The 21661-nt window shown below is 43.7% G+C and overlaps 1 protein-coding gene across 4 annotated transcripts in view; it reads left to right on the top strand.

The window, feature by feature from the left end:
• The window catches only part of pak1ip1 (PAK1 interacting protein 1), an 81441-nt gene that overhangs the window by 2044 nt on the left and 57736 nt on the right, over window positions 1–21661 (top strand). For all 4 annotated transcript variants that reach the window (XM_041183868.1, XM_041183869.1, XM_041183866.1 and 1 more), the window contains exons 2-3: window positions 3905–4067; window positions 16920–17040. In XM_041183868.1, coding sequence (XP_041039802.1) covers window positions 3905–4067; window positions 16920–17040 — 284 coding nt within the window. The remainder of the gene's footprint in view (window positions 1–3904; window positions 4068–16919; window positions 17041–21661) is intronic.

Below are 21661 nucleotides of genomic sequence, written 5' to 3'. Positions count from 1 at the left end.
GAGACGAGTTTAAAGAGAAATTGTTCAGTGAGAGAACAAGTTCAGTCAGGCGGAGGAAAGTGGTGGTGGATGGGGATTGTTCGGGCCTCTGTTCAAGGAAGAACCGGAGATCCTCCTGGTGGTGTTGGAGGTGTAGAGGGATTGGACGTCCATGGTGTAAAGGAGAAGGTTAGGGCCAGGAGACCCAGAAATTGTTGATATCATGTGGGGCATCAGAGGAATCACGGTTGTAGGTAGGAAGAGACTGGACAAAGGGAGAGAGAACGGAGTCAAGAAAGGAAGAAATGAGTTCCATGGGGCAGGAACAAGCTGAGACGATCCATCTACCGGGACAGTCATGTTTGTGGATTTTGGGGAGGAGGTAGAAGCGGGCTGTCTGAATTTGGGAGACTGTGATGTTGGAGGCTGTGGAAGGAAGATCTCCAGAGGAGATGAGGTCAGTGACAGTCCTGGAAACAATGACCTGATGTTCGGTGGTGGGGTCATGGTCCAGGGGGAGGTAGGAGGAAGTGTCTGCGAGTTGGCACTCAGCCTCTGCGAGGCAGAGGTCAGTACTCCAGACAACAAACAGCACCACCCTTGTCGGCAAGTTTGATAACAAAGTCGGGGTTGGACCTGAGAGAAAGGCAAGTCCAGAAGGAGACAGGTTAGAGCAGGTAAGAGGAGCAGAGAAATTGAGACAGCCGATGTCACACTGACAGTTCTTAATGAAAAGATCAAGGGCAACACCTATGATTCACTTAAAGTTATTTCACTTAAAGTCACAATTTTCAGGAATGCAACTACAACTTTAAATAAGGACTTATTGTATACAATTTATAATGTGGCATCTGGCTACAGGAATATTTTAATTTCAGAAGTAGTTGAAGATCAGTACTTAACTAAATGGCTATGCAGTGTCTATTTTCACAGTGAAAGACACAAATTACAGACCAGAAATAGAAAGTAAACGAGGGTCAGTCTAACCTCAGTGGTGGGGAAACTATTGGAAGCAATTCTGAAGGACAGAATTAATCTATACTTGGAGAGGTAGGGATTAATCAAGTACAGTCAGCATGGTTTTGTTGAGGAGAGATCATGTCTGACCAATTTGATTGAATTTTTCAAAGAGGTGACCAGGTGTGTAAATGAGGGCCATTCATTTGATGTAATCTACTTGGACTTCAGCAAGGCTTTTGATAAACTCCCGCATGGGAGACTAATAATGAAGGTAAGAGCCCATGGGATCCAAGGCAATTTGGTGAATTGAATCCAGAATTGGCTGACTGGCAGGAAGCAGAGGGTCTTGGTCGAGGGGTGTTTTTGTGACTGGATGCCTGTGTCCATTGGGGTTCCACAGGGATCAGTGTTGGGTCCCTTGCTGTTTGTAGTGTATATATAAACGATTTAGACTTGAATGTAGGAGGGTTAATCAGTAAGTTCGTGGCTGACATGAAAATTGGGGGGGTGGTAAATAATGAGATTACAGGAGGATATAGGCAGGCTGGTCAGATGGGCTGACCAGTGGTAAATGGAATTTAATCCGGATAAGTGTGAGGTGATGCACTAGGGCAGAACAAACAAGGCAAGGGAATACATGATGAATGGTAGGACCCTAGAAAGTACCAAGGATCAGAGGGATCTTGGTGTGCATGTCCACCTGTCCCTTAAGGTAGCGGGATAAGTAGATAAGGTGGTTAAGAAGGCAAATGGGATACTTGACTTTATTAGCCGAGGCATAGAATATAAGAACAGGGAGCTTATGCTAGAACTGTATAAAACGCTGGTTAGGCCACCGCTAGAGTACTGCGTGCTGTTCTGGAATCCGCGTTATGAGGAGAGATTGGATAGACTGGGGCTATTTTCCTTGGAGCAGAGGAGATTGAGGGGAGACATGATTGAAGTGTATAAAATTATGAGGGGCATAGATAGGGTAGACAGGAAGGAACTTTTTCCCTTGGTGGAGGGATCAATAACCAGGGGGCGTAGATTTAAGGTAAGGGGCAGGAGGTTTAGAGGGGTTGTGAGGAAGAATTTTTTCCCCCAGAGGGTGGTGGGAATCTGGAACTCACTGCAAGAAAGGGTGGTAGAGGCAGAAACCCTCATAACATTTAAGAAGTATTTGGATGTGCACTTGCGATGCCATGGCATACAAAGCATAGGCCTACTGCTGGAAAATGGGATTAGAATAGTTAGGTACTTGTTTGACCGGTGCAGACTCGCTGGGCTGAAGGGCCTTTTTCTGTGCTGTAGACCTCTATGACATTAAGGAAGAGGCCAGAGGGAGGGGTCCAAGTGGAGGAAGAATACTGGAGGTGGTGAAAGGATTTGTTGGACTCCTGCCCAAGGAAGTGAGCGCAGAGATGAAGGCGGCGGAAGAAGAGTTCAGCATCATGCCAAGCCTGGAATTCATTGAGGTGAGGGCGTAAGGGGGATGAAACGGAGTCCTTTGCTGAGCACTGAACGTTCAGCATCTGTGAGGGTAAGGTCAGGGGCCCCTGCATCAGAGAGGTCCCTGCTGTGTATTCACCATACCCCCTGACCAGTTGCTGTCAGATCTGATGAGTTTTTCCAGCATTCTTTTGTTTCAGATTTCCAGCATCAGCAATACAGCCTTTATCTGTATCTGTTAGTTTATTTCCAGTGCCAGACGGCTTGTTTAGCAGTGATTAAGAGTGTTAAAGGGGTACTTTGGATCAGACAAACCCTAACTTTGGTGGGTTTAGCAGGTACTGTATATACCAAATAAGCGCAGCAACTACACACCATCCCCTGCATTTCAATGAGGAGTAAGGTGGCAAGAACAATTATCACGCAGCTTCTGGAGAAGCAAGGCATCTCTGACATATGGTTCCTGATTTGCATATTTAACTGTATGTTGCTATCCAATTAATACTTTAATAATGGTGAGCACTGTTAGCCTCATTGTTATTTGCACTGCATTTAAAACACCACTACAACTGAATTAATAAATCAATATTGGGCTGAGGTTGCTAACCACTTTTAGCCAAGTTTCTACTCTACTTAATTGCATTTTCGGACTGCTTATGCCTGGATCACGTTCATGGAAGAAAGTGGCCGCAGAATCATAAACCGTAACAGTTTAGTGACTTATTTTTTGTTCTCATACTGTTTCTTTTTTTCTTCTAGGTTGTTGATTTGTATTTTATAAACCTATTTGATTACTACATTTGTTTTGTTGCCTTATTCTGCAAAGTATTACCTTAAAGCTACCCCTTTTTACTTCACAGTCATGGGATGATACAATCCAGCAGAAGGTCATTCAGTCCATCGTGGTGTGCCAGATCTTTTGAACAGCTATCCAGTTAGCCCTATACCCCTGCTCATTCCTCATTGCCTGCAAATTTCCCCTTTTAATTTCCTTTTGAAAGTTATTATTGACCCTTTCAAGCAGTGCATTCCAGATTTATTACAACTTGCTGTGTTAAATGCATCACTGCTAAAGTGCAACACTTCACACTTGTGTTAAATTTTCACCCTATGCGCGGCTCATTTTGCCAGTCTAACTATGTCCTAAATCTGTTGCTGTATCACTGTTTACTGTTGCTCCGAGTTTTATCATCTGCATACTTTCAAATTGTGCCCCATATTCTGAATACCATTAATATTTATCAGAAGTTATAGTACCAATCACTCTGCTGTTCACTCTAGTCTCTCAACCATTCCCGATTACACTATCCTTTAGCCAGCTTTGTTTTCATGCTGCCACTGGCCCTTTAGCCCAAGGGCTGCAATTTTGCTAACATGCCTGTATGTGCAACTTTATCAAAGTCCATATGCACAACATCAACTACACCACACACATGTGGATGTACATAGTAAATAACTTGAAAAACTTTGATCTGGAAGAGTCCACTGTTGTTGAGAATTAATGAGTACTCTTGTAAATTGCTGATCCTTTTAGAGCTGGGACCCAGAACCTGACTTTACTCATCATGCTCATGGAGCCTCCTTAACCACTGTGGCTGTAAATGATCAATATGTGGCAACAGGCAGTAAAGATGAAACTATTCAGCTGTATAACATGAAAAAGAAAATTGATGAAGGGTCATTATTGTACCATGCTGGTGAGTTAAAATTATACTTTCACGCTTTATGACATTGATCTTTTTGCAGGCTGATATGGTGTAATGGCTGATACAGGATTTTTTTTAAAGCATGGAAACCAGAGGTAACTCAAGAATTGATCATTAAGGTTATTGACAATTCAATGTAGAAAACATAGAAAGTTTATGACACAGAAGGGATTATTCAGGCCATTGTATCTCTTCCTGGAGAAATAGTACTGGAGTCCTGGAATGTTCCTTGGAATAGTGCCCTAGGCTCAACTATCTTCAGCTGTTTCATCAATGACCTTCCTTCCATCATAAGGTGAGAGGTGGGGATGTTCACTGATGATTGCACAATGTCTGCACCATTTGGGACTCCTCAGATACAAAAGCAGTCCATGTCCAAATGCAGCAAGATCTGGACAATATCCAGATAAAAGCAAAAATCTGCGGATGCTGGAAATCCAAAACAAAAATAAAAATACCTGGAAAAGCTCAGCAAGTCTGACAGCATCTGCGGAGAGGAACACAGTTAACATTTCGAGTCCGTGTGACTCTACAACAGAACAATATCCAGGCTTGGCCTGACAAGTGGCCAGTAACATCCAGGACAAGCAAGTGCCCAGGCAATGACCATTTCCAACAATAGAGAATCTAACCACTGCCCCATGACATTTATTGACATTACCATCGCTGATCTCTCTCCCCTGCGCCCGCCCCACCCACCCCCCATCAACATCCATTGACCAGAAACTGAACTAGCCATGTAAATACTGTGGCGACAAGAGCGTGTTAGAGCCAAGGAACTGTGCTGCAAGTAATTCTCCTGACTCCCCAAAGCCTCTCCACCATCTACAATGCACAAGTCAGGAGTGTGATCGAATATACTCCACTTGCCTGGATGATTGCAGCTCCAACAACATTCAAAGCTTGACACTATCCAGGACAAATTGACAATGTTTTCATGGTCATCATTAGACTTTTAACTCCAGATATTTATTGAATTCAAATTACACCATCTGCCATGGCAGGATTCGAACCTGGGTCCCTAGAATATGGGTCTGTGGATTACCAGTTCAGTGACAATACTACTACTCCACCACCTCCCATGCTTGATTGCTCAGTTTGGATTTGGAAAGGTAATATCAATTATCCATTTAAGGTTGGAGAATACCAAAGTATCAGTTGGCAGGCCTTCACTGTGAAGAAAAACATTCCAACTAAACACACTTCCCGGTGCTGAGGGTAACCTGGGGAGGATGCAGCCAGAGAGGTCCGACAGTGCGTAACCCGGTGAGGACGGAGCCAGTGAGATCGGATAGTGAGTAACCCAGGAAGGATGGAGCCAGTGGGATTGGACAGTACGTAATCTGGGGAGGGTGGGGCCAGTGAGGTCGGACAGTGACTCCAAGACTCTATTGGGCCTATTGTTGGAAAATGGGATTAGAATAGTTAGGTATAGTTGTTTGACCGGCACAGACTTGATGGGCCGTAGAGTCTTTTTCTGTGCTGTAGACCTCTGTGACAAAGCAGCCCGCTTGACTGGCACTCCATCCACAAACATTCACTCCCTCCACAACCGATGCACAGTAGCAGCAGTGTGTACCATCTACAAGATGCACTGCAGGAACTCACCAAGCCTCCTTAGACAGCACCTTCCAAACCCACAACCACTACAGATAGGAGGGCAAGGGCAGCAGGCATGTGGGAATCCCGCCACCTAGATGTTCCCCTTCCAAGCCACACCCTATCCTGACTTGGAAATATATTGCCGTTCCTTCACTGTCACTGGGTCAAAATCCTGGAACTTCCTCCCTAACAGCACTGTGGGTGTACCTACACCACATGGACTGCAGCAGTTCAAGGCGGCAGCTCACCACCACCTTCTGAAGGACCTTTAGGGATGGGCAATAAATGCTGGCCTAGCCAGCGACCACCACTTCCCATGAATGAATAAAAAAATGTACTGTCTATTGAAAGCTAATACCTGTGCCATTAATCTTGGATCAGCAAATTTATAGTTATCTTTGAGTCTTGATTTCTTGATGAAATATTCAGAATTCCAGATGATGATGCCATTCGGAGATTCTACAAGCCAGAGAAGTATTATATAAAACTAAAAGTGTAAAATGCTGGAAATGGTCAGCTGGCTAACTCAGAGAGAAACTGAGTTAACATTTCAGACTGATGACCTTTCATCAAAACATGTACATGAAGCTTGTCTACTGGTGTTTGCTGCTGACTTTTGATACAGAATATTGGTGCAGTCAGAGCACCTCTTGCGTTCCTGGGACAAACTATATTTTGTTCTTAGTGTTTTCAACTTTTGTGGTGCTTCCTTGCACTGACCGCGTGGTATATTTCTTTAATGTTATAGAAAATGTACACTGATGTGAAGTAAAACAGCTTTAAGACATCTGCATAACTGTGGACTTTCCAGGAATCTGACATGGGGGCTTGATGAAGCCTGCTGAACAAAGCCCACAGTTTTTTGTTTTTATCTCTGTAATATTCCTCTACTGGTTCCAACTGATGCAAGGCTGACAGGGATTTTAATTTAGATTCCTATTTATCTAATATCTCTTTCCACCAATTTTATCACCTTTTTATCTCAGTTAATTTGGGGTGAAAATACATTTTTAAATATTATCCTTTCAATTCTAGAACTATGGCTTCAATCCAAGTTTGGTAATGGGATGAACATCTCCATGAATGATTTTAAGGATCCTATCTGAATCTGTTTGGGCAGTGTCAATCCATTCCCCAATGGATATGAGTGCTGAACTCCTGGGTCTCTATAATTGAATTAGCCTTCAAGAAGGTTTAAAAAGCAATCAAATATCATATTTGTGTACTTGGTGACAATTGGGGAGGCGATGGGGTAATGGTATTGTCGCTGGGCTAGTAATCCAGAAACCTGGGGTAATGCTCTGGGGATCCGGATTCGGATCCTGCCACGACAGATGGTGGAATTTGAATTCAATAAAAATCTGAAATTAAAAGTCTAATGATGACCATGAAACCATTGTTGATTGTTTTAAAACAAAAAACCATGTAGTTCACTAATGTCCTTTAAGGAAGGAAAGCTGTCATCCTTACCTGGTCTGGCCTACATGTGACTCCAGACCCACAGCAATGTTGAATCTTAAACACCTTCTGAAATGGTGTAGCAAGCCACTTAGTTGTATCAAACTACCACCAAGTCACAAAAAAACGGACCTCTCGCCATTGACCTAGGCACCGGAAACGACAACGGCAGTCTCAACGCTGTCGATCTTGCAAAGTCCTCCTTGCTAACATCTGAGTACTAGTGCCAAAATTGGGAGGACTGTCTCTCAGACTAGTCAAGCAACAGTCATCCTCACAGAATCATATCTTGCAATGTCCCAGATGCCACCATCACCATCCAACCAGTAGGATAGACCCAACAGAGGTGGCAGCACAGTGGTATACGGTTGGGAGGGAGTTGCCCCGGACATCCTCAACATTGATTTCGGACCCCATGGAGTTTCATGGCATCAGGTCAAACATGGGCAAGGAGACGTCCTGCTGATTACCACGTACCGCCCTCCTTCAGCTGATGAATCAGTGCTCTTCCATGTTGAACATCACTTGGAGGAAACACCAAGGGTAACAAGGGCGCAGAATGTACTCTGGATGGGGGTCACAAGAGTGACTCTGTAGCACCACTACTAACCAAGCTGGCCAAGTCTTAAATGACATAGCTGCTAGACTGGGTCTGCGGCAGGCGGTGAGGAAACCAAAAAGAGGGAAAAACATACTTGACCTCTTCCTCACCAACCTGCCTGTCGCAGATGCATCTGTCCATGACAGTATCAGTAGGAATGACCACTGCACAGTCCTTGTATCGACGAAGCCCTGCCTTCATATTGAGGATACCACCAAAACCCCCCCCCCCTCCAAAATTATGTTGTGTGGCACTACCACTGTGCCAAATGGGATAGATTTCAAACAGATTTAGCAACTCAAGACCATGAGGTGCTGTGGGCCATCAGCAGCAGCAGAATTGGACTTAAACACAACCTGTAACCTCATGGCCTGGCATATCCTCCACTCCACCATTGACATCAAGCCAGGGGATCAACCCTGGTTCAATGAAGAGTGCAGGAGGGCATGCCAGGAGCAGCACCAGGTTTTCCTAAAAATGAGGTGTCAACCTGGTGTTGCTATAACACAGGACTACCTGTGTACGAAACGGCATAAGCAGCAAGTGATAGACTGAGCTAAGCAATCCCACAATCAATAGATCAAATCTAAGCCCTGCAGGCCTGCCACATCCTGTCATGAATGGTGGTGGACAATTAAACAACTTACTGGCAGAGGAGGCTCCAGAAATATCTCCATCCACAATGATGGAGGAGCCCAGCACATCAGTGCAAATGATGAGGCTGAAGCATTTGCTACAAACTTCAGCCAGAAGTGCCGAGTGGATGATCCATCTCGGCATCCTCCAGAGGTCCCCAGCATCATCAGATCCCAGTCTTTGCCAATTCGATTCACTCCACGTGATATCAAGAAATGACTGAAGGCACTGGTAAAAGCAAAAGCTATGGGCCCTGACAATATTTTGGCAATAATATTGAAGACTTGTGCTCCAGAACTTGCAGTGCCGCTAGCCAAGCTGTTCCAATACAGCTACACCACTGGCATCTACCCAGCTATGTGGAAAATTGCCCAGTTATGTCCTGTACACAAAAAGCAGGACAAATACAACCCGGCCAGTTAGTGCCCCATCAGTCTACTCTCCATCATCAGTAAAGTGATGGAAGGGGGTCATCAACAGTGTTATCAAAAGGCACTTGCTCAGCAATAACCTGCTCACAGATGCCCAGCTTGGGTTCCGCCAGGGCCACTCAGCTCCTGACCTCATTACAGCCTTGGTTCAAACATGGACAAAAGAGCTGAACTCCCGAGGTGAGGTGAGAGTGACTGCCCTTAACATCAAGGCCGCATTTGACTGAGTGTGGCATCAAAGAGCCCTAGCAAAACTGAGTCAATGGGAATCAGGGGGAAAACTCTCCACTGGTTGGAGTCATACCTAGCACAAAGAAAGATGGTTGTGGTTGTTGGAGGTCAGTTATCTCAGCTCCAGGACATCACTGCAGGCAATCCCCAGGGTAGTGTCCTAGGCCCAACTATCTTCAGCTGCTTCATCAATGACTTATCTTCCACCATAAAGTCAGAAGTGGGGATGTTCACTGATGATTGCACAATGTTCACTATTTGCAAGTCCCCAGACACTGAAGCAGCCCATGTCCAAATGCAGCAGGACCTGGACGATATTCAGGCTTGGGCTGACAAGTGGCAAATAACACCAGGGACACACAAGTGCCAGGCAATGACCATCTCCAGCAAGAGAGAATCCAACCATTGCCCCATGACATTTAATGACATTACCCCCCCCCCGCCCACTATCAACATCCTGGGGGGTTACTGTTGACCAGAAACTGAACTGGACTAGCCATATAAATACAAGAGCAGGTCAGAGGCTAGGAGTCATGTGGCAAGTAATTCTCCTCCTGACTCCCCAAAGCCTGTCCACCATCAACAAGGCACAAGTCAGGAGTGTGATCGAATACACTCCACTTGCCTGGATGATTGCAGCTCCAACAACATTCAAAGCTTGACACCATCCAGGACAAAGCAGCCCACTTGATTGGCACTCCATCCACAAACATTCACTTCCTCCACAATCGATGCACAGTGACAGCAGTGTGTACCATCTACAAGATGCACTGCAGGAACTACCAAGCCTCCTTAGAAAGCTCATGACCACTACCGCTAGGAGGGTAGGGGCAGCAGGCACCTGGGAATCCTACCACCTAGATGTTCCCCTTCCAAGTCACTCACCATCCTGACTTGGAAATATATTGCCGTTTCTTCATTGTCGCTGGGTCAAAATCCTGGAACTCTCTTCCCAGCAGCACTGTGGGCATACCTAAACCACATGGACTGCAGCAGTTCAAGGCGGCTGCTCACCACCGCCTTCTCAAAGGCAACTAGGGATGGGGAATAAATGCTGGCCCAGCCAGCGAAGCCCAGAAAAAAAAAGTTGGATTAAAAATTTGATTGCCCTGAAAACAGGTGCAGGGTCCGTGATTAATCAGTGCCTATTCAAAGTAACGCAGGCAACATGCAAGTCTCAGCCGGGGGCCCAAGTTCATGCAGGGCTAGCACCACTCAAAGCAAGCCTGCAGTACCTAAACTTCTTAAAGGGGAGGTGCATTCTGCCTGCAATGGGTGGTGGAAGTTGCTATAGAAGAGTTTACATTTATATAGCACTTTTCACAACCACTGGACATCTCCAAGCATTTTACAGCCATTGAAGTATTTTTGAAGATATGCAGCAGCTAAATTTGCACACTGCAAACTGCCACAAACAGCAGTGTGATAATCGGCAGAAGGCAGAGTGGAAATGGCGCAACAGACCAGAGAGTTTGCCTGAAGGTTCTCCAATGCAGCACTGGCGCCCGTGGTGCAGGAGGAGAAAAATCCCCTTCCCTCAGAGGACAAGGGGCCAGACTGACACTGTGAAGGTAGTGGGAGAAGCTTGTTTTCACCATCAATCTCAACAATCTATCTCCCAGGACCTGGATGCAATGCCTGGAAAAAGTTCAATGACCTCGCAACAAGTGACCAAGGTCAATGAATGGACCTACTTTACAAATATCTTTACAAATGAGCCACCAGCCTCTCTCATTCTCAATCTATACTAGATGCTTTCTTGATGAAGGCAATATGAGCATGTGCCGGACAAATGCGGCAGATCAGATCAGGCACATCAGTCATTGTGCAACATTGATTTTTTTTGCCAGAAGTATTTAATAGCATCATTTTGCAACAACTTGAAGGTTAAATGCTGATTAATCTCTCCTGTCTTTGAGTTCATGGAAGTGCTTGACATTTTGAAGAGTTGAATGAAGTCAAAGCCTGCAAGGAGCATTAGTGCACATAGAGAAGGCTTTGGTTGTAACTGGAGGGGTCAGGGCAGATCACTTCCTCTCTGTCACGGGTTCTATGGTTGCTGTTCCCCTAGCCTGCAACATAAAAGGGATATAGAGAAGAGGACAGGCTGCTTGCAGGATGGGGAGGAAGGTGATGGGAAAGGTTTTCAATTGGAAGATTTATTTATCGAGTGTTTTCTAGAAGCCCTTCTCTTGCCTTCACTTAAGCCAGGAGCAGTGTGTGTGACTTCTCCCTTTGCAAAGGAATTGTTCATAGAATTCTGCCACCTCTTGCAACCAGACCTGCAGCTCAAAGTAGGCTAGGACAGCACTATCAGAAGCTGTGAAAGCAACTGTAGCCATGAATTTCTTCATGTCCGCATCGTCCTCGGCTGAAACAGGTGACATCTGTAAAGTAGCCTCCTTCTGCACCATAATTAGTCTATTTGTGCCATCAAGCTCATGCTAGTTCATGTGGGGCAATACATTTAGTCCTCATAGCCCTGGCAAGTTATATTTCCCTCCAGTGCCTGTCCAATTTTTTTTTGAAAATGGTCTCTGCTGCCACCACCCTCATCAGCAACAAGTTCTAGACCATTTGGCGCAAAGGAGCACCTTTTTTTTATCTACCTATCCAAACCTATCATAATCTTTTACACCTCTATCTAATCACCCCTGAATCTCCTTTGATCCAAGGGCAACAACCCCAACTTCTCCAACCTAACCTTATAGCTAAATTCTCTCTGTCCACGTAATCATTCTAGTAAACCTCTTCTGCACCCTGTCAGGGACATTCCCACCTTTCTTAGTTTGCTGACCAGAACGGGACACAATATTCTTCTGTCCTAACCAGAGCTTTATAGAGGTTCACAAAACTTCCCTGCCATTGTACTCAATAGGTATATATATGAAGCTCGAGGTCACATATGCTTTGCTAACTACTTTCTCAAAATGTCCATCTATGCACATGGACCCTGAATCTCTTTGTCCTTGCACACTATTTATAACGATGCCATTAAATTTGTACTGCCTCTCCTTATCCCTTCTTTCAAAATGTATCACCTCTCAGTTTTCTGCATTAAATTGCATCTGCCACTTTACTGCCATTCTGTTAGTCTGTGTCCTGTTGCCATTGATTGTTATCACCCTTGCTGTTTACCACACTTCCAAGTGTCATGTCATCAGCAAAAATGAATTTTATTCAGTTTTACAACAACAACTTATATTTATCTGGTACCTTTAAGGTAATGAAACATTACAGGATGCTTCACAGGAGCATTATAAAACAAAGTATGGTGCCAAGCAACATAAGGAGAGAGTCGTCAGTGGTAGGTTTTAAAGAGTGTCTTAAACATTGGCTACCAATGGCAGAGCAAGTAAAATTGGAGACTACATTGTTTGACTGGGAACCAATGTAGGTTAGTGGGAGAATGGATTTTGCTCTGGGTTAAGACCCAGACAGCAGAGTTTTGGATGACCTCAAATTTATAGAGGGTAGAATGTGGGAGACCGCCCAGAATTGTGTTGAAATAGTCAAATCTAGAGGTAACGAAGGCATGAATATTGCCGAAAAAAGAGACGTGTCTAAGCTTTTCATCATGCACTTATCAGGGCATTTTGCAAGAATAACAATAAAAGGGGAAAACAACAATTTATACTGTATATGAAGAGAGTGCTGATTGATTGGCAAGTGGCATTACCAAGGTGAATGCAGCAGTGATGGTGATTGACAGTTAACAGCCAAGCATTGTTGAAATTTAAACAAAGCAGCTTGACTCTGGTCAAGGCATTGCCCTGAGGAATGAGTCAGCGAATGGCTGTCACTTATATTGCTCATGAAGGCATGAATGAGGGGTTCAGTAGCAGATGAGCTGAGACAGGGGTGAAGTCTGGTAACGTTGGAAGCTCATGCCATGATCAAATGTGACATCAAGGCTGCAAGGCTTAATCTCAGACTGTTGCCAGAGAGAAGGATGGAGTTGGAGTTCAAGAGGATGGAGTTTAAAGCAGGGATTGAAGACAGAGGCAAATTTTTCCAATAATTATTTGGAGGAAATTACCGTTCATTCAGTACTGGATGTCAGATAATCTGATAATTTAGTAACAGTGGACATTTTGAGAGAAATGGTAGTGAGGTAGAACTGGGTGTCATCAGTGTGTGTGAAAACTAACAATATGCATGTAGATGAGAAATGGGAGGGAGTAAAAGATCGATCTTTGGAGGGTACCAGATATACAGGAGCAGGAGGTGAAGCCATTGCAAATGTAGCTACAGTTAGATAGATAAGAATAGAACCAGATGAGAGCAGTCCCGCCCTTTAGAGAGGCGTTGGATGAGGATGGTGTGATCAACCATGTCAAAGGCTATTGACAGGTGGAGAAGGATGGAGAGCGAGAGTTTAACTTTGTCACAGTCAGAGTCATTTGTGCCATTGAGCTATTTTGGCACGGTGGCAGGGCTAAAAGACCTGATTGGACGGATTCCAACATGGAGTTCCAGGAAAGATGGGAATGAATTTTTGAGGTGACAGTATGTTCAAAGACTTCAAAGAGGAAAGGGAGGTTGGAGATGGGGCATTAGTTTGCAATGACTGTGAGGTCAAGGCTTGATTTTTTTTTAAGGAGATAGGTGTTTGACAGCAGATTTAAAGGAGAGAGGGGCAACACTTGAAGAGAGAGAAGCATTTACAATACGAGCTAACATGGGAGCCTGGAGGGAAGGTTGGGTAATCAACAGTTTAATGGAAATTGGGTCAAGGGAACAAGCAGCCAGAGTCCATGTGCAGCAAAACCTGAACAACATACGATCCCCGTAAATGAAATAACCAATGGAAATAACTGAAGGGCATGTTACAAAAAGCAACAAAGGTTTTTACTTCTTAGGTAGAAACAAAAAAAAAATCAAACCTTAATTAACAGGCAACTAGGACATGAAACAAAAGAAAAGATACTTTTCTACAAGCTAATGAAATCGACTGTGTCAGGAACAAGTGAAAACTGATGACTGGCTAACCAATAGACTTGCTTATCACTGCCCTGATAGGACGAACAATGCAACTCCTCTTCTGCCCAACGGGTCCCCCCTCTCTTTTTCGACCTGTTTTTCACCAACTGCCCTCTTCCCCCTGACACCCCTTCTTTTCTTGCTCACACCGACCCATCTCTCCCCCCCCCCCCCCCCCCCCCCCCCCCCCCCACCCCTACCCTCTGGATCGCCCGACTTCGACTTTTTCGCTGACCCTAAAAAAAAATCCACACACTGGGCAGTGAGAGGAGGAAAACCTGGGCTGAAAGGCAACCTACTTCCCATCCCCACTTTCATATGAATTCTGCCGAGGCCAGCTCAGAGTGTGCACCATCAGAGGTGAACACGGGGTCAGTTTTAATTAGACCTAGCACCTTAACTTGGCTCCAGTCCACGCCCCCTTCCCTGCTTACCAAGACTTGAGGCTGAGTCTGCGTTTCTCAAACTCTGCTTCTTGATCAAAAAGACAATAAAGATTTTATTAGTTAGCTCTGCTGCTTGGCACTTTTTAGTAATTTTTATTAATTACTCACAGCTTGTGAATTGATCATTTAAACAAACGTGTGTTCTTCATGCCTTAGCTTTTGTTGAATTTGATGTTTATTTTTATGCCAAACCAAATCTCAGGCACCTGCTGTTGTGTTTCTTGCTGAAGGGGAATGGGAAGTTTGATTGCTTTTTGGAGGGCTGGCATTTTTGCTCTATAGGAAATGGAAGTGTTAGAAATGCTCACCACGTCTGCTGACATCTGTGCAGAGAGAAACGGGTCAGTGACCCTTCATCAGAACTAATGTAGATCATGGACCTGAAGTATCGCCTCTTTCTCTCTCTCAAATGCTGGCTGGCTTGCTGAGTATTTCCAGCATTTTCTGTTTATATTTCAGGTTCTTAGCACCTGCAGTACCTTTTTCTCTCTTACTATGTGCTCCATGTTGGACATTTCTAAGTGGGGCTAGTTTCAATTTAAAATGAAGATATTTATTGCTCAGTGTAAAAGTGTAATTTTTCTGTTAACAAAGTTATGTTTGTGGAAAGAAATAACACATTATTGCAGGCGGATTGGTTGGTGCTAATTTACTGGGAGGTTTTGCCATTTTTAAACTTGGAAGTGAAACCAGGAGTCATATACCAATAGAACATGTCACTGTTAGTTCAAGTTATTCTCAGTTATACATAGGATTGTTGTTTGCGGCGCTTGTGAGGTTCAAGTCTTTTAAATGTTGCTGCTCTGATATTACATAGGCCCAAGTTCAAAGAAGCAGAGCTGGTTACATAATATGAATGACCAAGTTGCAAATAATTGTCTGACAGGGCTGTAGTTGTAAAGTGCACCTGAGCTTTAATGTGCTTTGTAAATAGAGGCATAGAATACAAAAACCGAGAAGTTTTGCTAAACCTATATAAAATAGTTTGACCTCACTGTGACTATTGTTCCTAATTCTGGCACTTGAAGGGTATGAGTCTTAGGTTAAAGGGTGGGGGGATGGGCCTTTTGGCTGAAAGGTTTGCCCCCCACCTGCCCAATCTAGAAGGAGAAGGGCAGCAGACTCATTGGAATACCACCACCTGCAGGTTCTCCTCCAAGCCACATGGAGTCCTCACTTGGAACTATATTGCCATTCCTTCACTGTCACTGGGATGTAAACCTGGAACCTCCTCTCTAACAGCACTTTGGGTGCACCTGCACCATATGGCCTGTAGCGGTTTAAGAAGGCAGCTCACAACCACCTTCTTTAGGGCAAAATGTTGGTTTTATCAGTGGTGCTTACATACCTGAAGGTAATTAAGAAAAATGAATTTTTAAAAACTGTGGATGGTCTTGCAGAATGCCCTTGAGCAACTTTGTGTCTAGGAGGCCTGACTTTAGATCACCCACCTGACATGAGCAACTATAGTCTGGGCTGGCTGGCTGACTGACACCAATAGCAGGGAGCACTGATGGAGCGACAATGATGCATCAATGAATGCTGTCACCCTGAAGACCCATATTACCCTCTAAAGTATGCACAATGTCAGTATCTAAATTGGTGGTTGCAAGTGTGAGATCACATGACCGTGTTTCTTCTTCAGCCACTTGTACCTCTGCACTTCCGCTCCCTTGCCATTTGTTGACCTTGTTCTTAGATATCTAAAAGGATAAAGGCACAACATATGGGTGAGGGAAAGGGGAGAAAACAAGATGTGGATGCTGACACTACCTGCAGTTTGTAATTTAGAAGAGATTGTGGGGTGAGCGAGAAGGTGGATTTGGTTGGGACTTACCATCATCCTTTATGGTTTCAGTCATCCCACTAGCCAAAGCCTCAAGAGGACATAGATAGGTTAGTGGAATGGGTAGACATGTGATAGATTAAATTTAATGCCTGAAGTAATAGATTTTGGTAGGAAGAATGAAGTGAGGCAACATAAGATGAAGGATACAATTCTAAAGGTGGTGCAGCAGCAGAGAGATCTTGGGATTTACGTGCGGAAATTGTTGAAGTACAAAAGCAGGGAAATTATGATGAACCTTTTATAAAACATTGGTTCAGCCTCAACTGGAGTATTGTGCCCAACACTTTTGGAACAATGTGACGATATTAAAGGGAATGCAGAAAAGATTTGAGACTAGTTTCCAGGGATCTTACCCACCTATATGATTCAGTTTCACATTGGGCAGATGACCAAAGATAACTAAGATTGTGTGGTGTGGTATAAATAGATTTTGAAAATATCAGACAATACACAGTTTGCTTCCTTGTTTGAATGATATGCTGCCAAAAGTGCGTTCACTTCTGTTGGGGATATGTTGATAATTGACTACTATTTGTGATGATTGATCTCTACTTTGTATTGTATTTGCCTCAATATTGATCTAATCTAGGCCTCTCTTTTGAAAAGGTACAATAACCTGCCTTGAATTTTATGGAACTACACACTTACTCAGTGGAGCAGAAGATGGAATCATCTGTGTGTGGGATACAAAAAAATGGGAGTGCCTGAAGTCTATTCCAGCTCATAAGTAAGAATCATTCATGCAGATTAGTAATGGTAATTTTATTACGTACGTGACAGAGAGGGCTATCATTCACATTTCAAATTGTGTTGAAGTTTCTATACTATTATACTATACTGGGCAACCTTCCATAATGCAGTAAAATGGTGCTGTACAAATAGAATGGGAGATGTGGGGATAGAGGGTTATGGAGTAAAGGAGGAATTGTTTACGTGTATGACCCCTTTCAATTATTTTGCACAGCCACAGACCGAGAGGTAACTTAGAGGCCTTTGCTGGAAATTTCAGGTTGCTTTGTAGCCTGGGGGAAATATCAGCCGTCCAGTAAATTAGACTGCAAGATTGGCAGGCAGAGATGTGATGGTGCAATGGCAACCTTTAAAGAAGAAATACTTCAGATGCAGTCTGGGTACATTTTTCAAGGGGGAAAGAGAGGGGAACCAAAAGTTAGAGAGTAGGTGAAGCAGTAAAATATGACACATGTCAACTTGATAAATACAAGGAAGAGCTAGACAATATAAAAAAGAAATGCAGAGGGCAAGTGAAAAAGACAAGAGGGGCAAAGAGAGATTATAAAAAGTGATTAAAGAGAATCCAAAGGTCTTCATCGGTGCATTAACAGTAAAAGCTAGGATTGGATGCTGGTGGATGGTGAGTAAGGATTTTTTTTTTAATATTTTTATGAAAAAATAATTTTGTTTGTAGTTAGCATTTAATTGAAATCTACCGCTTAAATTCTAAAGTTCCCAACCCTAAGCAGAGTTTTAACAAGGTCTCTATTGGATGAACAGCTGGGCTCAGTTAATTAAAGAAGCAGCTGAAACGGGTTCCTCTGTAACTGGAGCATATAAAGCCAGTCAACTTAATGTGGCTTAGAATAGAGTGCTGGGAGTTGGGCGATTAAGAGAGTTAGGGGAGGAAGATAAAGAGATGCTCCTTTGCTTTTGGCATTTGGTTACGCAAGAGGAGCGGCAGCCTTAAAGACCAAGGGGAACCAGGACCAGCAGTCAACAGAATAGGAGCAGCAGCCTTGGTAAGTAGGACCTGATGAGTATTCTTTCTGTCCAGTCTTTAAATTAAAAATTGGTCTCTAGTTTATATTAAGTAGTGTTTAAAGTATAAGTAGTAAGGTCCCTTGTATACAATTAATATTCCTTAAAGTTGAGGAAGTAAAAGTAAGGGAGTAATTTAAGGGCAAGTCACGACAGGTCATCTTGGCCCGTGGAATGCTCCTTCTGTGCAATGTGAGAAGTCAGGGACAGTTCCAGTATCCAGGGTGACCACGTGTGCAGGAAGTATCTCCAGCTATAGCTACTCAATCGCATTTCAGAGCTGGACCTGCAACTGGAGTCACTGTGGAGCATCCGCAAAGCTGAGATCTTCATAGATAGCATGTACAATGAGGTGGTCACACTGCAGGTAAAGAGTGCACAGGCAGAAAGGAAATGGGTGACCGCCAGACGGAGTAAAAACACTAGACAGGTAATGCAGGAGTTCCCTGGGTCCATCTCCCTCTCCAACAGGTTTTCCGTTTTAGATACTGCTGGGGAGATGCTGCATTCCTATGGAAAACCAAGAGCCAAGTCTGTGGCACCACGAGTAGCTCAGCTGCACAGGACGGGAGAAAAAAAGAGTGGGAGAGCAATAGTGAGAGGGGATTCTATTGTAAGTGGAACAGATAGATGTTTCTGTGGCAGCAGATGTGACACCAGGGTGGTATGCTATCTTCCTGTACCAGGGTCAAAGATGTTGCTGAGCGGCTGCAGACATTCTAAAGGGTGGACCACAAGAGGTCGATGTCTATGTTAGCACCACTGACATAGGTAAGAAGAGGGATGAGGTCCTGAAAGCAGAATATAAGGAGCTAGAAAATAAATTAAAAAGCAGGACCTCAAAGGGATCCTCTCAAGATTACTTCCAGTGCCATGTGCTAGCGAAATAAGGATAGAATAGACCAGCTAAATGAGTGGCTGGAGAGATGGTGTAGGAGGGAGGGATTTAGATTCCTGAGGCATTCGAACTGATTCTGGGGAAGATGGGACCTGTATAAGCTGGACAAGTTACACCCCAGCAGGACTGGGACCAATATCCTAGCTTGGGTATTCACTAGAACCATTGGGGAGGGTTTAAACTAGAGTGTCAGGGGGTGGGAACCTGAGCAGGGAGGCACAGGAGAGGGAAACAAAGATAGAAATGAAAGGCAGAAAAGTAGAAAGCAAAAGTGGAAGGCGGAGGGAACAAGGGTTAGCAGCAAATAAGGCCTTAGTACAAAAAATGTGTGAAGGTGTTAAAAAGACAAGCCTAAAGGCATTGTCTCTGAATGCACGGAGCATTCACAATAAGGTAGACTAATTAACAGTGCAAATAGATGTTAACAGGTACAATATGATTGTGATTACAGAGACATGACTGCAGGTTGACCAAGGCTGGGACCTGAATATCCAATGGTATTCAATATTTAGGAAGGACAGGCAAAAAGGAAGAGGAGGTGGGGTGATGTTGTTAGTTAAGGATGACATCAGTGCAATAATGAGAGAGGATATTGATTCAAGAAATCTAGATGTAGAATCAGTCTGGGTGGAGCTAAGAAGCAACGAGGGGAGGAAAACATTAGTGGTAGTTTAGGCCTCAACAATAAAGGTAAGGTCAGGGATGGCATTAAACAGGAAATTAGAGGTGTATGTGACAAGGGTGCTAACAGTAGTCATGGGTGACTTTAATCCACATATAGACTGGGCAAACCGAATTAGCAATAATATTATGGCGGATCAATTCCTGGAGTGTGTACTAGATGGGTTTTTTTTAGACCAGTTAGACGAGGGAACAGGCTATCCTAGATTTAGTATTGAGCAATGAGAAGGGGTTAATTAATAACCTTGTTATTCAGTGTCCTTTAGGGAACAGTGACCATAACATGATAGAATTCTTCATTAGGATGGAAAGTAAAGTAGTCCAATCCAAAACTAGAGTCCTAAATCTAAACAAAACTATGAAGGTATGAGGGGTGAGTTCGCTACGATAGACTCATAGATGTTTACAGCACAGAAGGAGGTCATTCGGCTCATCATGTCCACACTGGTCAACAAAGATCTGACAACACTAATCCCATTTTCCAGCACTTGGCCCATAGCCCTGGGGACTATGGCAACTCAAGTGAATATCTAAATACTTCTTCAACGTTACGAGAGTTTCTGATTCAACCACTTTTTCAGACAGTGAGTTCCAAACTCCACCGCCTTCTGGGTGAAAAGATTTCTCTTCAATTCTCCTCTTAGCCTTCTACCTCTTACCTTAAATCAATGCCCCCTGGTTATTGACCCCTCTACTAATGGAAAAAGTGCCTTCCTATCCACCCTATCTATGCCCCTCATAATCTTATACACCTCTATCAGGTCCCCTCTCAACCTTTGCTGCTCCAAGGAAAACAACCCCAGCCTATCCAATCTTTCTTCATAGCTCAGACCTGCCAGCCCAGGTAGCATTTTGATAAATGTACTCTGCACCCTCTCCAATGCAATCACATCCTTCCTATAATATGGTGACCAGAACTGCACACAGTACTCCAGTTGTGGTTTAACCAGCGTTTTATACAGTTCCAGCATAACCTCCCTACTCTTGGATTCTATGCCTTGGCTAATAAAGGCAAGTATACCATACGCTGCCTTAATCACCTTATCTTCCTGCCCTGCTATCCTCATGGATCTGTGGATATGCACACCAAGGTCTGATCTTCTCTGATCTTCAGTTCTTTCCCTTGCCTTGTTAGCCCTCCCCAAGTGCATAGTTTGGGAGACTTCATTAAAAGGCATGATGTTGGATAGACAATGGCTAATATTTAAGGAACAAATGTATGCATTGCAACTTTCCTTTCTGGCGCAAAAACACAACAGGAAAAGCGGCCCAACCATGGCTAACAAAAGAAATTCAGGATAGTATTAGATCCAAAGTTGAGTCATATGAAGTTGCTAGAAAAAGTAGCAAGCCTGAGGATTGGGAACAGTTTAGAATTCAGCAAAAGAGGACCAAGAATTTGATTAAGAGGGGAAAAATAAGAGTATGAGAGTAAACTTGCAAGGAATATAAAAACAGACTGTAAAAGCTTCGATGATATGTAAAAAGATTGGTGAAGGCAAATGTAGGCCTTACAGTCCAAAACAGGAGAAATTATAATAGAGAACAAGGAAATGGCAGAGCAATTAAACAATTACTTTGTGTCTTCCTCTGTGAAGACAGAATTAATTAACTTCCCAGAACTGCTAGGGAACCAAGGGTCTAGTGAGAAGGAGGAATTGAAGAAAATTAGTGTTAGTAAAAAAAAAATGGTGCTAGAGAAACCAGTGGGACCGAAAGCCGATAAAATCGCAGGGCCTGATAATCTACATCCGGGATACTAAAAGAGGTGGCTGTGGAAATATTGGATGCATTGGTTGTCATCTTCCAGAATTCTATAGACTCTGGAACGGTCCCGGCAGATTGGTGGGTAGCAAATGTAACCCCACTATTTATAAAAGGTGGGAGGGAGAAAGCAGGAAATTACAGACTGGTTAGCCTAACATCAGTAGTAAGGAAAATGCTGGAGTCTGTTATAAAGGACACTCAAAATATCAACGGGATTCGACCAAAGTTG

This window comes from Carcharodon carcharias, chromosome 3, assembly GCF_017639515.1.
Source record: "Carcharodon carcharias isolate sCarCar2 chromosome 3, sCarCar2.pri, whole genome shotgun sequence".
NCBI classification, from domain to species: domain Eukaryota; kingdom Metazoa; phylum Chordata; class Chondrichthyes; order Lamniformes; family Lamnidae; genus Carcharodon; species Carcharodon carcharias.
The sequence above is the reverse complement of the archived record's forward strand: the minus strand, read 5'-3'. Positions and strand labels throughout refer to the sequence as shown.